A 17273-nucleotide genomic window follows, 5' to 3' on the forward strand; every position below is an offset into this window, starting at 1 on the left:
CAGCCTGTTGACAGGGGTCCTCGGAGCAAACTCCAGAATCCAGGATAGATCCCTTTCGGGACACCTCAGGGAGAACCCGGGTACCAGAATCACTTGGGCCCCTCCCGGAACCAGAAGACCCTGGGAAGGAGTCCCCTAGCCGGGGTGCCCTCAGAAGGAAGGAACTTACCGGAGGCTTCCTTTTTTCATCAATGAACTGCTGTAAATTGTTGTATTGTTTTGTATTGTTTATTTATTTATAGAGCGCACCTCGCCGTTAAGCAACTGGGCGCTTGCAGAAAATAAATCTTAGGTTACAAGTACATAAATAAGTTACATTTCTAATGTTACAGGATCATATATCAAGCATTTCTTATGTTACAATGTCGGAAGACTTACAGGTGGGATATGTTACATATATAAAACATTTCTTATGTTACAATGTCGGATGACTTACATGTGAGGTATGTTAGTTACATATGTTACAGTTACACGTATTTACAATAAATGTACAGCGTATTTGGTGCAGTTGGGGCATTTAGCAGTCGTTGGTGTTAAGCCAGAGTTTGACGTTAGCTTTGAACACATGGAAGGAGGGGTTGGCTCTGAGTGCATCTGGGATGAAGTTCCAGAGATGAGCTGCTAGAACTAGGAAGCTGGACCCACCAGTTCTTTTCAGTTTAAAGTTGGGGATTTTGATGCTGTTTGAGAGGGCCTTTCTGATGGGTCGTTCAAAAGTGTGTTTTGTGAATTTTTCTGTAAGGTATGCAGGTGCTTTGTTGTTCAGACAATTGTGTGTAATGTTCAGAGGTTTAAATTTGACACGGTCATTGATGGCCAGCCAGTTGACGGCTCTTCTATGGGCAGATATGTGTTGCCCTTTGGGAATTCCTAGGGCTGTTCTAAGGGCATTGTTCTGCAGGGTTTGGAGTTTGTTGATGTTATGTTTACTGGTGCCTAGGTACAGTGCATTACAGTAGTCTAATTTAGAGAGGATGAGGGCTCGCGCCATTTCATCACTGCCTGAGGTGATATGCGTCACAGGTTTCAGTGAGGCCATTGTCACAACAGAGGTTCCAGGGGCTTTTTTATCAATTTTAGCCTTGTGACAGGGAACCTCGGCAGAGCCGGTAATAGCAGATCTAGAGCGCTTTTGAGCCCCCTTGGATTCTGCAGAAGAATTAGCACTCGGTAAGAGAACATTGGCAGGGCCGGTACCTGAAGACTTAGGGCCTTTGTCCTCCTTTTTTGCCCCCTCAGCAGGATCGGTTTGACCACAGGATTGTTTGTGGGCAGGCTTACACTCCGTAGCCAGAGCCCCTGGAGAAAACCCTTTGATCTTGCTGGTTTTAATTATAGCCCCTAATCTTGGATTTTCAGGGATAAGCCTGCTACCTTTAGTCACTATACAGGAAACCTCAAGACTAGGCTCGGTATGTTTAGTTCCAGACTTGGAAACCTCGAGCATAACCCCGGTCAAAACAGCCCCATAAATGTTGGGCTTAGCATTAGCCCCCAGACAGGGAACCTTAGATGAATATCTGGTCCTGACAGCCTGTTGACAGGGGTCCTCGGAGCAAACTCCAGAATCCAGGATAGATCCCTTTCGGGACACCTCAGGGAGAACCCGGGTACCAGAATCACTTGGGCCCCTCCCGGAACCAGAAGACCCCGGGAAGGAGTCCCCTGGCCGGGGTGCCCTAAGAAGGAAGGAACTTACCGGAGGCTTCCTTTTTTCATCAATGAACTGCTGTAAATTGTTGTATTGTTTATTTATTTATAGAGCGCACCTCGCCGTTAAGCAACTGGGCGCTTGCAGAAAATAAATCTTAGGTTACAGGTACATAAATAAGTTACATTTCTAATGTTACAGGATCATATATCAAGCATTTCTTATGTTACAATGTCGGAAGACTTACAGGTGGGATATGTTACATATATCAAACATTTCTTATGTTACAATGTCGGATGACTTACATGTGAGGTATGTTACAGTTACATATGTTACAGTTACACGTATTGTAACGCTCACCTGATTCCCGCAGAGGCGCCGGTCTTGACTGGGTGAATGCCGTATCTTCAAAGGTGATGTGTAACACACGGTTGGCTCTTTGGGCTGGACCTCTGTGCACTGTATGTCTGACTCGAAGAGTAAGATGTCTGCAGATAGAAAATATGGGATTAATGAACTGGGGTTATTGGGTGCCTCTCTCCTCTTCCCTTTCTCTTCTCCTGTAGAACCCCAAAGATTAACGCCCTCACCTTAGGTAAGTGAACACCGAGCTCTCCATCTGCCTCGGGGCAGGGTGCCGTAACCAGTTTCTTCACTGGATAAGGGTGCAGGCCTCTTGACCTCAGAGGACTGCTGTCCGTCGTTACTGCACGAACGGTAAGTTCTGGGCACTTCAACTGTCTTAAAAGTCTTTTGTAATGATATCTCTTGTTTTGCAGGGTTCCGGCGATGGCGGATGGCGGGCTGAAGAGAATTGAAGATCGAACCCGCGTGAGGAATAGAAGCACCTGGAAGCACGTAAGTAAGCGCTTGTAGCCTGCTTCACGATGCGCACTAACTGTCCCTTTTATCTTGCAGGTACAAGTTCGGAGCTTTAGAGAAGCTGAAGGGTGCTGGAATACCCACTGGATTCGGCGTGGGAAGGAGTAATGGCACGTGAGTAATAAAGTTGCCCAATGTCTTCAAACGCACCTTCTTTTGTCTTTCAGATGCGGGATGCAGCGCCGAAGGCCTCCGGAGCGTGCGAAGAGCTGGTAAGCTTTTGTCTTTCAGATGCCGGAATGCAGTGCGAAGACCTCCGGAGCATGCGAAGAGTAGGTAAGCCTTTGTCTTTCGGATGCCGGAATGCAATCCGAAGACCTCCGGAGCATGCGAAGAGTAGGTAAGCCTTTGTCTTTCAGAAACCGGAATGCAGCGCGAGGCGTTGGTGACAGCCGATGGACCAGGTAAGAGATGCGCTGCCACTGAAGACCGTAGTGCTAACCTGTTCTTTCTTTGTCTTTACAGGTGCTGCTGAAGACGGGATTCCAGGATGATAAGCCTTTGTTTCCTTAGGCCCAGGATCAGAAGCTGAAGACACGATGAGCGTTCTGCTGCAGAGAATGCAGAATAACGCAAAGCAAGATTCATCCATCAGGTGTGGTTTAAATAGCCTCCTGTAGTGCTTAGGTGTCTCCTTCCACAGCCTCGCCTAGGTAAGAAAAGAGTTCCTGCTTTCCAGAAGAGTTCCAGTGTTCTGAACCTAGGGAGTGGCTCCTGCCCCACCCAACAGGAAAAGTAGTCCCAAACAGAAGAGGATCAGGGGCTCAACTGGCAGGTAAGTAAGCAGCATGGTCTGCTGCAGGTAAATCCACCCAAGCATTATGAGTCCGGCGCTTCCAGCGCTGGGACTGGGCATCTTTATGAGCCTGTTGCCACTGGCGCCAGGACAGGGTCCAAAAGGTCCCAATTGGGACTGGCTGGCACTCGGAACCGGGGTTATGGGTCTGCTTCCAAGGGAGTTGGGCAAGTCCTGATCTTTTGGAAGCTGAGATCATGACAGCACCCCCCCTCAAGGCCCCTCCCAAACCGGGCTTCTCCGGGGGTTTTGGCTTGTTAGGAAATGTTCGATGAAATCTTTTGATTAGACGAGGCGCATGGACATATTCTGCAGGTTCCCAGGATCTTTCTTGGGGACCGTAGCCTTTCCAGTCAATCAGGTAAAATAGTTTAGATTTGGAGATCTTGGAATCCAGGATGCTTTTGACTTCAAACTCGAGTTCTCCGTCAACTAGAATAGGTTTTGGAGATTTAGTTAGTCGGGTTTGAGGTTGCACGGGTTTTAATAGAGAGACGTGGAAGACCGGATGTATCTTCATGTGAGGGGGCAAGTCCAACTTGACCGCTACTGGATTTACTATGGTAGTGATGGAATAGGGACCAAGGTATCTTGGGTTGAATGTGCGTGGTCCTTTTAGAGGTAGATATTTGGTGGATAACCAGACTTGATCTCCTACTTGATACTGGGGGGCTTCCTTCCGATGTTGGTCTGCTCCTTTCTTGTATTGTTCTTTAGCCCTTTGAAGGTGAGAAACGGCTTCCTTAAAGGCTTGGGTGATTATAGAATGCAGTGGTCTACTGCTGGTGTTCCAAGATCTTGGAGTGGATCCAACTCCGAGGTTCGAGGGTGACTACCGTATAAAAGAAAAAACGGGGTCTTCCCAGTTCCCGAGTGGACAGAATTATTGTAAGCATATTCGGCTATCCAAAGGATATCTTTCCAAGTTTTTTCAGTTTGTTGTAGCATGCAGCGCAAATACTGTTCCAGAGTTTGATTGGTCCTCTCGGTTTGTCCGTCGGTTTGAGGGTGGTGGCTGGTCGAAAGTCTACATCAATTTGAGCCGACCGACAGCAACTTCGCCAAAAATGAGAAATAAATTGACTCCCTCGATCCGAAATTAGAACTGAAGGAAAACCATGCAGTCGGACGATGTTTTCGAGAAATTCTCGGGCCAGAGTTGCTGCTGTTGGTAAGCCTTTGAGTGGAATGAAATGCGCCATCTTGGAGAATAGGTCCACGATTACTAGGATCGTATTGTATCCGGAGCATGGAGGTAGATCGGGGATGAAGTCCATAGAAAGCGTATGCCAAGGGCGAGGTGGGATGTCAATAGGGCGTAAGAGGCCGGCTGGTTTTTCCTTTTGACTCTTGTTTTGGGCGCATACTCCACAGGACATTATAAAGTCTCTGATATCTTTTTTCCAAGACGGCCACCAGAAGTAGCGCTTGATCTTTTCCGAGGTTTTGGCCATACCGGGATGTCCTTCCATTAAAGAATCGTGATAACAAGAGATTACCTTTTTCTGTAAATCTGTGCTGGGCAGGTATAACCGTTCTTGGAAATATAATAGGTTGTCCTTCACCGTATAGTCCTTTCCCTGCAGATGCCAATTCTGTATGTCTGCTGGAGTTACCAGTAGCCTGGCTTTATCCTTAACTTCCTCTATGGATTGTGTGGCGATTACACCCAGAATTCTTTGTTTGGGAATGATAGGTACAGGTTTAGGATTGATCAAATGTTCTTCCACTCCCATCCGAGAAAGGGCATCAGCTTTACCGTTTTTTGTACCAGGTTGATAGGTAATTATGAAGTCAAACTCGGCAAAGAATAGTGCCCAACGGAGTTGCCTAGAGGATTGAGCTTTTGCGGTTTTCAAATATTGCAGGTTTCGGTGATCTGTAATCACAGTAACGGTGTGTCGGGCCCCCAGAAGATAATGCCGCCAAGCCTTAAAGGCGGACTTGATAGCTAGAAGTTCCTTATCAGTAATAGTGTAATTGATTTCAGGAGGCGAGAATTTGCGGGACCAAAATGCCACGGGATGCAACTGATTGGTTACTGGGTCCTTTTGTGATAGAACTGCCCCCATGGCAAGGCTCGAAGCATCAGTTTCAACGATGTAGGGGAGTTCTGGGCGAGGATGTTTTAAGATCGGTGCAGAGATAAATCTAGTCTTCAAATTCTGGAAAGCTTGTTCCGCCTCGGTAGACCATTCAAAACGTTTGTTTTTCTTTAACAAGGCGGTGATGGGCTGGACTATTCGAGAGAATTCAGGGATAAACCTGCGGTAAAAGTTAGCGAAGCCTAACATGCTTTGAACACCTTTTACGGAGGATGGCGATGGCCACTTGAGAATTGCATCGACCTTCTTTGAATCCATACGCACTCCGCTAGGTGATAATTTGAATCCCAAGAATTCAACTTCAGTCACGTTGAAAACACATTTTTCCAACTTAGCGAAAAGTTTGTGTTGACGCAATCTCTCGAGGACCATTTTCACGTGTTTCCGATGTTCAGTTTCCGATGAAGAATAAACGAGGATGTCGTCAATGTAAACAACAACACACACATCTATGAGCTCTCTGAGGACATCGTTCATAAAATATTGAAAGGCGGTCGGGGCATTGCAAAGTCCGAAGGGCATGACCTGATATTCAAATAGCCCATACTTGGTGCGGAAGGCCGTCTTCCATTCATCGCCCTCTTTTACTCGTACCAAGTGGTAGGCTCGCCTAAGATCCAGCTTTGTATATATGCATGCTTTTCTGACTTGGTCCAGGAGTTCAGGGATCAAAGGTAACGGATATCTATTCTTAACGGTGATCTGGTTCAGGGCGCGATAATCTATACAAGTTCTAAGGTCCCCTTCTTTTTTTGGAACGAAGAACAAAGCTGAGGAAGCAGGGGACTTGGAAGGACGAATAAACCCATTCGCTAGGTATTGATCCAGGTATTGTCGGAGGTGAAGATTCTCAGGCTCGATGAGGGCATAAATTCTACTACAAGGAGGAGTAGATCCAGGTATCAGGTCTATCTGGCAGTCATAAGACCTATGAGGAGGTAGAGAGTTAGCCTGATCCTTCTGGAAAACATCTTGGAATTCTAGGTATTTAGGAGGTAACTGGGGAGCCTCCGAGGAAATTGCTGCCAGTGCAACACCAGGTCGAAGGTGACAAGTAGAGACACATTCTGGAAACTGAACCGTTCTTGCTCGCCAATCGATCTGAGGATTGTGCTTTTCTAACCAAGGAATTCCTAGAATAATCTGGAACTGATGGGCCTTGATCACATCGAACACGATCTTCTCATGGTGTCCATCTTGACTTATTAGCGTCACTTCTTGGGTGGTATGCGTTACTGGTCCGGAGGCTATCTCCGTACCATCCACCGTAGTAATGACGTCCTTTACAGCCTTTGGACAAAGAGTCAGATTCATCCTCAAAACCATTTCATGATCCACATAATTGCCGATGGCACCACTGTCGACGTAAGCTTCAATCGCATGTAATCGATCCGGATGTTCAGGGCTAATGAGGACCATAGGTATCACGAAATGCGAGGTCACGGAACTGGTTTTAACGCTCGGCAAGAGGACCTCTATTCTTGTCGGGCGAGGTCGTTTCCCTGCTCAGAGTTTGTGACCCTGGTAACTGCAGCTCCTACTGCCTTCTTGGCTGGTTTCACCGGACAGTCTCGAAGAAAGTGCCCCGAGTTTCCGCAATAGAGGCATAATTGCAGCTGTTTTCTCCTTTCCCGCTCCTTTTGTGTTAGTGGTCCTTTCAGGCCCCCTATTTGCATGGGTTCCCCAGTGTCTACTCCTTTGGTAGGAGTTGGTGATTTGGAAAATACTCGAGCATCAAACTTGGAACGATCGGCCTTCCTGTTCTGCAGTCTGTGGTCAATTTGAACGACTAAGTCAATATAGTCCGAACAGTCTTGCGGGGGATTCACTACTTGGGCTAACACTTCTTTGAGCTCTCCACGTAAACCTCTATAAAACAGCGTAATCCTTTTGTCCTCAGGCCATCGAGTTTCCACTATCAGTCTGTTGAAAGACGCAATATAAGCCAAAGGTCTTGATTACCCTGTCGCAATGAAAGGAGCTCATTGTCCAAGGCCTGCCCCTGTGAATGTCTTGCAAACAGTTTTTCCATACTGAGCTGAAAAGCTTGAAAATCATGGAGAACAGGATCATCTTGATTAACTAAAGGGATCGACCAGTCTGCCGCATTGCCACTAAGGTACGAAAGCACGAAAGCTACCTTAGCTTGATCAGTTGGAAAGGCTGCTGGCCGGCATAAGAAGTGCAACCGGCACTGATTAATAAATACTGCAAACCTCTTTGGGTCACCAGAAAATCGTTCGGGCGGAGCCAGAGGTACATTCCCAGGTAGGTTGATCTGCACTGGGTTCGTAGAGGATGTTGAAGGAAGATTTGCCCCTGATGCGGGTAACGGAGTTTGTCCGGCTTTGACTGTAGCAATTGTCTAGCGAGATCGTCTGTTCGCTCCTTGGAAATAATCAGTTCCCTTCTTAGAGCATTCATTTCCTGACGGGCTGCATGCACTTCTGCTCTTAGTTCCCCAAGTAACTGGGCTAGCTGGTCGGTATCCGAGGTTTCCATAGCGCCTGGGTGGGAGTTTTGCAGAAGGCTTTGCGTTCTGTAACGCTCACCTGATTCCCGCAGAGGCGCCGGTCTTGACTGGGTGAATGCCGTATCTTCAAAGGTGATGTGTAACACACGGTTGGCTCTTTGGGCTGGACCTCTGTGCACTGTATGTCTGACTCGAAGAGTAAGATGTCTGCAGATAGAAAATATGGGATTAATGAACTGGGGTTATTGGGTGCCTCTCTCCTCTTCCCTTTCTCTTCTCCTGTAGAACCCCAAAGGTTAACGCCCTCACCTTAGGTAAGTGAACGCCGAGCTCTCCATCTGCCTTGGGGCAGGGTGCCGTAACCAGTTTCTTCACTGGATAAGGGTGCAGGCCTCTTGACCTCAGAGGACTGCTGTCCGTCGTTACTGCACAAACGGTAAGTTCTGGGCACTTCAAATGTCTTAAAAGTCTTTTGTAATGATATCTCTTGTTTTGCAGGGTTCCGGCGATGGTGGATGGCGGGCTGTAGAGAATTGAGGATCTAACCCGCGTGAGGAATAGAAGCGCCTGGAAGCACGTAAGTAAGCGCTTGTAGCCTGCTTCACGATGCGCACTAACTGTCCCTTTTATCTTGCAGGTACAAGTTCGGAGCTTTAGAGAAGCTGAAGGGTGCTGGAATACCCACTGGATTCAGCGTGGGAAGGAGTAATGGCACGTGAGTAATAAAGTTGCCCAATGTCTTAAACGCACCTTCTTTTGTCTTTCAGATGCGGGATGCAGCGCCGAAGGCCTCCGGAGCGTGCGAAGAGCTGGTAAGCTTTTGTCTTTCAGATGCCGGAATGCAGTGCGAAGACCTCCGGAGCATGCGAAGAGTAGGTAAGCCTTTGTCTTTCGGATGCCGGAATGCAGTGGGAAGACCTCCGGAGCATGCGAAGAGTAGGTAAGCCTTTGTCTTTCAGATGCCGGAATGCAGCGCGAGGTGTTGGTGACAGCCGATGGACCAGGTAAGAGATGCGCTGCCACTGAAGACCGTAGTGCTAACCTGTTCTTTCTTTGTCTTTACAGGTGCTGCTGAAGACGGGATTCCAGGATGATAAGCCTTTGTTCCCTTAGGCCCAGGATCAGAAGCTGAAGACACGATGAGCGTTCTGCTGCAGAGAATGCAGAATAACGCAAAGCAAGATTCATCCATCGGGTGTGGTTTAAATAGCCTCCTGTAGTGCTTAGGTGTCTCCTTCCACAGCCTCGCCTAGGTAAAAAAAGAGTTCCTGCTTTCCAGAAGAGTTCCAGTGTTCTGAACCTAGGGAGTGGCTCCTGCCCCACCCAACAGGAAAAGTAGTCCCAAACAGAAGAGGATCAGGGGCTCAACTGGCAGGTAAGTAAGCAGCATGGTCTGCTGCAGGTAAATCCACCCAAGCATTATGAGCCCAGCGCTTCCAGCGCTGGGACTGGGCATCTTTATGAGCCTGGTGCCACTGGCGCCAGGACAGGGTCCAAAAGGTCCCAATTGGGACTGGCTGGCACTCGGAACCGGGGTTATGGGTCTGCTTCCAAGGGAGTTGGGCAAGTCCTGATCTTTTGGAAGCAGAGATCATGACACGTATTTACAATAAATGTACAGCGTATTTGGTGCAGTTGGGGCATTTAGCAGTCGTTGGTGTTAAGCCAGAGTTTGACGTTAGCTTTGAACACATGGAAGGAGGGGGTGGCTCTGAGTGCATCTGGGATGAAGTTCCAGAGATGAGCTGCTAGAACTGGGAAGCTGGACCCACCAGTTCTTTTCATATTAAAGTTGGGGATTTTGATGCTGTTTGAGAGGGCCTTTCTGATGGGTCGTTCAAAAGTGTGTTTTGTGAATTTTTTATGTAAGGTATGCAGGTGCTTTGTTGTTCAGGCAATTATGTGTAATGTTCAGAGTTTTAAATTTGATACGGTCATTGATGGCCAGCCAGTTGACGGCTCTTCTATGGGCAGATATGTGTTGCCCTTTGGGAATTCCTAGGGCTGTTCTAAGGGCATTGTTCTGCAGGGTTTGGAGTTTGTTGATGTTATGTTTACTGGTGCCTAGGTACAGTGCATTACAGTAGTCTAATTTAGAGAGGTTGAGGGCTCGCGCTATGGTGGTACAGCTATCTGTGGAAAGGTATGGTTTGCAGGCGTGGATAAGTTTGCAGGTGTAACTGGTTGCTGAGGCTGTAGCATTTACTTGCTTGTCGAGGGTGAGAGCTGAGTCTAGGTAGAATCCTAAGGTTTTGACTTCCTTGGCTACCTTGATTTTGATGACATCGATCATGATGGAATTGTCAGCTGGGGTAGTTTATTGGTGGACCCGATGATTAAGAGCTCAGTCTTGTCATCGTTAAGACATAGGCCATGTTTGTGGCCATCCAGGTTTGAATGATTTGGTAAATTTTGTTTATGAGTCTGGTGTCCTTTTCACAGTCACCCTGGATTGGGATAAGAATCTGGGTATCATCGGCGTAGTTGGTATATGAGACCCGTAGTTTGTCCAATATATCAAAGAGAGGCTTTGTAAAAATATTGTACAACGTGGGTGAAACACATGACCCTTGAGGGACTCCACAGGTGATGTGGACTGGATCCGCTGCTGATGAAGGAGAGAAGACTCTTATGGTTCTCTGGTCTAGGAATGAATTTATCCATGCCATGGCTTTTGTAGAGAAGTTGTAGAGAAGTTGGCTGCCGATTTGAGGTGATTACAGAGTACCAGATCGAAGGCAGCTGATAGGTCTAGGAGTAAGAGAATAGAGATGTCTCCTCTGTAGTTGGTTTTTAAGATCAAGGAGAGCCGTTTCGGTTTCATGTCTTGGTCTAAATCATGATTGTCTTGTCCCTAGTAGATTGTTGATCTCCAGATAAGATTGGATCTGAAGATATGCAGCTTTATCTAAGATTTTAAGGAGGAATGGGACAGTTGTTATGGGCCTGTAGTTCGTTGGGACATTGGGGTCCAGGTTTACTTTTTTTAAGAGAGGTAATATCCAAGCATCTTTAAGGTTGGTTGGCACAGAGCATGATTTAAATGAAGAGTTAATAAATAATGTGGACAGATGTCACCAAGGCATCGGTACGGTTTCAAGGACATGATGATGTTCTTAGTTTCCACAATAGAAATGGCTCTAAAGCTAAATTGGTTAGGGGGTTTAGTTTGGTTGGCGGCAAGTTCCTGGAGGATGGTTTCTTGCATGGAGAGGGCAATGTTGTGGAGGGCAGATTTTTTGGCTAATGTTTTGTCTTATAACATTGTGATTTTGTTGCATAGGGCTTTTTGAATGTTAGTGCACCAGGCTTTGTCTTTGGTACAGGAGTCTATGGGTGCAATTGGGGATTTTAATTCTCTCAAAAATGAGAAGATTTCCCTGGTATTCGAGTTTGCTTTATTGATTCTGTCATTAAAGGTCTCTTTTTTTGCCTGAATGATTTGTTTTTTGTAGCTGTTAGTAAGGGCAGTGAGAAGGTTTTTGTTGTGGGGAGAAGGTTTTTTTTATCCAGCAGGCTTCTGCGTGTCGTTTCTCTTTGCGTAGGGCTTTTAGCATGGGAGTGAACCAGGTGTTAAGATGGGCAGTAGGTTTAGATTTAGTGAGTTTCAGCGGCGCAATGGCGTCAATCGCCGAGTTGATGGTGTTATTGTACAGGTCGACTATATCATTAGGGTTAGAGGGTTAAATGTGGAGGACAAAGCCGTTGGAACACCACCTACCTGGCAAGCCTACGCTGGAGTGCCCGGATGGAGAGGAGGAGCACTCGAAGCAAGAATCTCACCGATGTTCTGGGCCCAAGCACTCCAGACAGAGAGAATGGGTATCCGTTCTCGCTAAACAACGTTCGCACGAAGCACAGGACACAAATCACAGACACTCCGGCATAGACGGAGGAAGGAAGACTGTGGAACCAGAGCAGGAAGAGGAAGGACAAGGGAACAAAAAATGAAATTCCCCTACGATGCAAGTGTGTCCGAGCCTGACCGCGCAGTGAGAAGGACTGAAGGGTGATGCGCAGGGCAGAGCTCAGGAAGGCAGGGGTAAAAGAAGGACAAAATATTATTGTTGATGCTTCAAAAATGCTCCGGTCCCATCCCAATGGACAAAATATCCAAAAAGTATGGAGGAAAGGGGACGAGACGTAGGACTAGGAGTAGCTACCCACTGCTGGGGTAAATTGCCTGCTCTCTCTTCCGATGCAAAGTGACAGGTATATGCTTATCTCTAAGTCTATTCCTACCACAGCTCCTACTGAGGTGATAAGAATCACGTCACCATGGAGTCCTGAACTCTACCATCACTTGAGGCTCCTGTGCTCTGGCTCAAGTCAAATTGGCAGAGTATGTCAAGGGCAGCATCCTGAGCATTCATGGAGGCCATGACTCACAATGTGCATGCTGGTACATGCGCTAACAAACACTTTCAAATATCAACCCCGAAGCAGTATTTCCCTGCTCCAGGCCTACCTATAGAAAACGCCCTTATCTACGTGTCTTGCAGCCCTGGATACTAATTCTAGGCACGCCAAGGTGCTCCATCACCACACTCAAACTCCCTCTCCTGCTCATGGCCTTGTGGTCCTGTCTACCAGAAGGAATAGTCTGTCACTTTTCACTTTTATGCCATTTATCCACAAGTTCTCCAATCTATTTCCAGGCCAACATCCAATGAATATCATTTGGGGACTTGTATTCCCAGAATCGCCCTAGCCTCCCTGCAATGGTTCCTTACCAATTGCTATGGGCGTCATTTTAGAGAATGGGGGGCAAGGGTTTTTGCCCCTTCCACACCCAACTTTTGTGGCACACTATTTTGTCCCACTCATTTGGCTCCTTTCATTTAGATGTCATGTCCGCCACCCCAAACATTTTCAGCAAAAGTACTCCACTGCCAATTCCCCTACTGTATACAACTTGAGGATGGAATACGTATTTTAACAAGCACTATCAGGTATGCTCCTCGCAAAAGAGGGACAGGCACTCCCTTTTTGTGGCTGCAATACATCCCCTATTAAAGCCAAAAATGCAACGCTCAAACAGACTCCACCAAACTAACCACATATTATAACGTAGAATCCAGCCCGACAACTGCGTTACTAGAATGACATGATCTGTTCTTTACTGCTTTCTTGCGGAAAGCAAAGATGCAGCTTCCTGGCCCCAAGGGTGCAACACTTATCCTGGTAACAGAGGGTGGTGTACGTCCCTTTGGGGTGGGTGACACCTCACAGCTCCAACACAGCCACATAAGCCTAAATCTGTGGAGTTATCTGATTTTTAAACTGCTAGTCACACTTTCCGTTCACTTTGCTATTGCATATTGTGAATGAACCAATAGAATGCGAGTTACAGATTATATTACATAGTTAAAAAAAACATCAGAAACAGAAGACAAGGAATGAGACATGTCATATATAGATTAGTGAAAAATAAATGCTGCGAATTAGGTAAATAAACTGAATTAGATTAACAGATAACAAGGGCAATTTTCCACTAGTAATTTTGGTGCACTTTTTCCATTAGCCACCTCACCTGAACAATGCCCACAATTCAGGACTGGCTTAGCTCTTAACATTAGTTTACCTATTTAACCAGTTGCTACAATGAAGAAGAGGTAGAGTATGGAAAGTGCTGGTGTATGCGTTTTTGGTGAAAGTCAACGGTGCCAAATTTGGATAAAACGGTGGTAATCTGGGAATCCCATTAGGAAAACTGACTAGAGGTTTATCACTTGAGACTTGGGTGTTAGCTTGCCTGAAATGACAAACACAGGCATCATATTTCATCAGTATTACTAATAATCTGTCAAGCGGGTGGAATACACTGTTTAAATATTCTAAGATTGCATTCCTGAGTTTTGGTTTCCTATTTTCATCCAATTTCTTTCCCTTCAGTTTAACAGAACTCTTAGAACAAAGTAGGACAGACAGTGACAGGGGGTCACTAATCCCAGATTTACACAAATCCTGTGGGTTCCTGTATAATAATTTCTTAGCTCTACGTGCTGATTCATCACGGGACATGTGTCAATGCTTTAGTGGTCAGTTACTTGGTGCTACTTCTGTTGAACATAATGCTACATGGAACATTAGAAAACATTGAATGCAGTGGTCAGATGATGCAAACTCTTACAACCTTGAAATGAACGATTGACAAAGGGCCAGGAAAGTGTTTTTGATGAATTCACAGTTAAATATTTTCAAGTAATTTCCTATGGGTTTTAATCGCCTTGATGCCCGCAAAGGGTGCAGAACGGAAGTAACAGCTGTAGAACAAAAAGATAAATCTCAGTAAGATTAACCATGGGAAACTGCTACGTGTGCTTAGCAGTTATGGATCCTGTTTGTTGCTAGCAGTCCATCTAGGATGTTCAGAGTTGAATGACCCAGGAGGTGGACCTCCATGGATCAGTCTTTGCCTCATTAGTGCAGAGGGTAAAGAGAAGTTAAATTGTCATCGGGTTACAATGAGGGCTTTCCATTACCTTGGTTGTCAAACATGCACATAGGTCCATCTCTCTGATAGTTGGCCACATGGGCATTGACGGCCCGGTTCACTGGAAGTTGCAGATAATTGGGCCCCAGTCGATGTCTGTGAGTATCCGGATATGAGAAAAGACGACCCTGAAAAAATACCGCAGATTGCACCCATATGTATTACAAACAGGTTTGTATTATGATCCATTCCATATTTTAAATGGCAACCCAACACTGGAACCACAGCAAATGTTGCCCCTGAATGAAGTGTTTTTTTTAAAAATGCTCAACAGGCACTCACCCAATCATTTGGCAAACGTCAAAGATCTAGGAACCTTTGATGCTCACAATTACATGTTATAACAAAATATGTACTGCTTAGAATTATGCAGACTAAACGTGTAAGACAAACCATTTTGTCTGGCAAACTGGGCAAAGTTTGAGAAAGAAAACGTTACTCACCATAGTGATTATTGTACTCCTAGTTCAAAGTCTCCTTTCGTTTATTCTGTATGGGGACAGGACAGGAGCCATCTGCGCTCCGAGAGTGCTTTTCCCTTTAGATTGTGAAGGCATGCATAGGTGCAGCCAGGGGGCGTGGCTCTGCTGCGCAAGCACTACCCTCTGACACCACCCTCCCTCATCGGCTCTGACGCACTAAGCCAACTCATCTATGGGGTCTGGAGGGAGGGCTGCAGGGGGGAAAAGGGACTATCCACTAGGTGTACAGTTGTCTCTATAGTGAGTACATGATTCTTACTCCTACGTCTTAGATAATATATATAATTGGTTATTTATAACATGCTTAATACTGAAGAGGTTTCTAAGCACGACCCGGGATTCTAACCTGTATTGCTCTGTGTCGTCTTGTTTCCAAGACGAGCGTGTTGCCACTGAGCTACACTACCCGTACCTTGTCCTCTTTTCTCCAAATTGTAATGGCGATTTCATAATGCATAATTCCTACGGGAGGAAGAAATCAAACTGATCTAGCAGAAAAGATTTCTCACTAGTTTCTGGCCAAAAGCTGCATCAGATCGAGAGCTAGTGTCATGACTGCAGAGTAGACCATGTAGCTGGTCTGCTAATCATGTTGAAAGAAACATGCACCTGGACTGCAACGTCTGTGGTCTTATCCCTCAATGCAGGAGCGGGCAAGCAACAGGGATGAGTTTTATTCTGTGTCTAGTAAGTTTTAAGAATTGCTGCTACCATCCACTGGGCAACAGAGGTTTTTAAGCATCACTGACCTAGGAAGGAACCACCAAACGTGACAAAGAGCTTTCGATTTTCGAAAAACCTTGGTCCGTGTCAAATAAAATTAAAATGCTCTTCTGACATCCAGAGAGTGGAAGACGCTCGAAAATGGCGATGGACGAAGGTAGGGAAGGAAATTCCCTGATAATTGTGAAAAGATGAGATAATCTTTGGAAGGAACGAGAGGTGCCTGATTAGCACAATCTTGTTTTTGTGCAACACAGTTAAAGGTTTGGAAGATGAAAATCCTGTATTTGGCGGACCTCCTGTCTGAGGTGAGAGCAACAGGAAGCACTTTCTTCCACATCATTAACTTGATGTGCACTGAAGAAATGGGTTTGAACGGTTTGTGAGCTTATGTGGACAGAACCACATTGAGATTCCAGACTGGGTGGGGCCTCCAAACCGGTGGAAAAAGCTTAAGCAAAACCACTCCATATTTCTCATGACTACCAGGTTTGCTGAAGAGAAGATCAAATCTTCTAAATATCAGTATGCTTCAATTGCTGCCAAATAAGTCCTGCATGTATCAATCTGAACGCTGCTCTGGGCTAGATGAACCAGGCTGCAAAGGCTAACGATCGAGGGCAAGGATGGGGAACACGCTCTTCATGCAGGAACAGAAGGACCTGACCTGAATGAAAGAAAATCTGTCCCTCTTTGACTAGGTAAGGTGGTCTTTGATCCAAACCCTCATTGGCCGGTAATGAACCACTAATAGCACGGAACAGTGGTGCAATGTCTTGAACTTGCTGATCATCTTCTGCAGTACAGGGTTGGATGGAAATGCATACAACCTCCTGTTGCTTCACACTATTTGAAAAGCATCCCATAGACACCCTAGACCTAGGCCCACCCAGGAGGCAAACAGGGAGCATTTGGAATTTCTTCATGGCAATCAAGTCCACTCTAGAAAGCCCCAGAAGGTGAATGCCTCCTGACCTCTGGGTGGATTGAGTTCCCACTCATGGTTCCCCACATTGGCTCTGCTCATCCTGTCTACTTCTGTGTTTAGATCTCCTGGGAGGTGAGCAACTAACAAAGCTGTTGTGTTCTATGGCTCACTCCCACATATTAATTGGTAGACGACAGACAAAACTGCGGGGATGTAGTACCCCCTCCAACCCCTGATTGTTCACATAAAAGAGAGGTTGTGCTGTCTGTCCAGATCAAAACCACCCTGTCCTGGGTCAGTGGATGGAATGTTCGGATTGCTCTGAAAACAGTTTTGAGCTCCAAGATATTTATCTGAAGCAAATGAGCCTTCCCTGATCACAAATCATGACCCAAGTTCTCCTACAGGGCAGCCCTCAAAGCTTGCCAGTGGTAGTCACCAAAGAGTGAGGAAGTTTTCTAGTGGTCTCCCCCTAACAGATTGTGCTACTGCTGCCACCAACAGAGATCCATTCTCAGGTGAGGAGGGATGAAAACTGTGGCCTCTGATTGCCGGTCACGTGAGAATAATGCTGTGCTAAGTGTAGCAGAATTTGCCACTTCATAGTCTGGCGATGGGCACAATAAAATGTACGAGATCAGAAGTCCCAGCAGCCTCTGGCACCATCAAAGGAAGGTGCTCTGCCTGCTGAGGAAATTAGACTGCAGCCTGAATGTCCACAATTGTCGCCTGAATAG

The 17273-nt window shown here is 46.2% G+C and overlaps 1 protein-coding gene across 2 annotated transcripts in view; it reads right to left on the reverse strand.

The window, feature by feature from the left end:
• Positions 1–17273, reverse strand: part of LOC138503557 (catalase-like) — an 833069-nt gene that overhangs the window by 314577 nt on the left and 501219 nt on the right. For both annotated transcript variants that reach the window (XM_069623378.1, XM_069623377.1), the window contains exon 9: positions 14393–14531. In XM_069623378.1, the coding sequence (XP_069479479.1) occupies positions 14393–14531 (139 nt within the window). The remainder of the gene's footprint in view (positions 1–14392; positions 14532–17273) is intronic.

This window comes from Ambystoma mexicanum, chromosome 11 (assembly GCF_040938575.1).
Source record: "Ambystoma mexicanum isolate Mex_15411 chromosome 11, UKY_AmexF1_1, whole genome shotgun sequence".
Classification (NCBI taxonomy): domain Eukaryota; kingdom Metazoa; phylum Chordata; class Amphibia; order Caudata; family Ambystomatidae; genus Ambystoma; species Ambystoma mexicanum.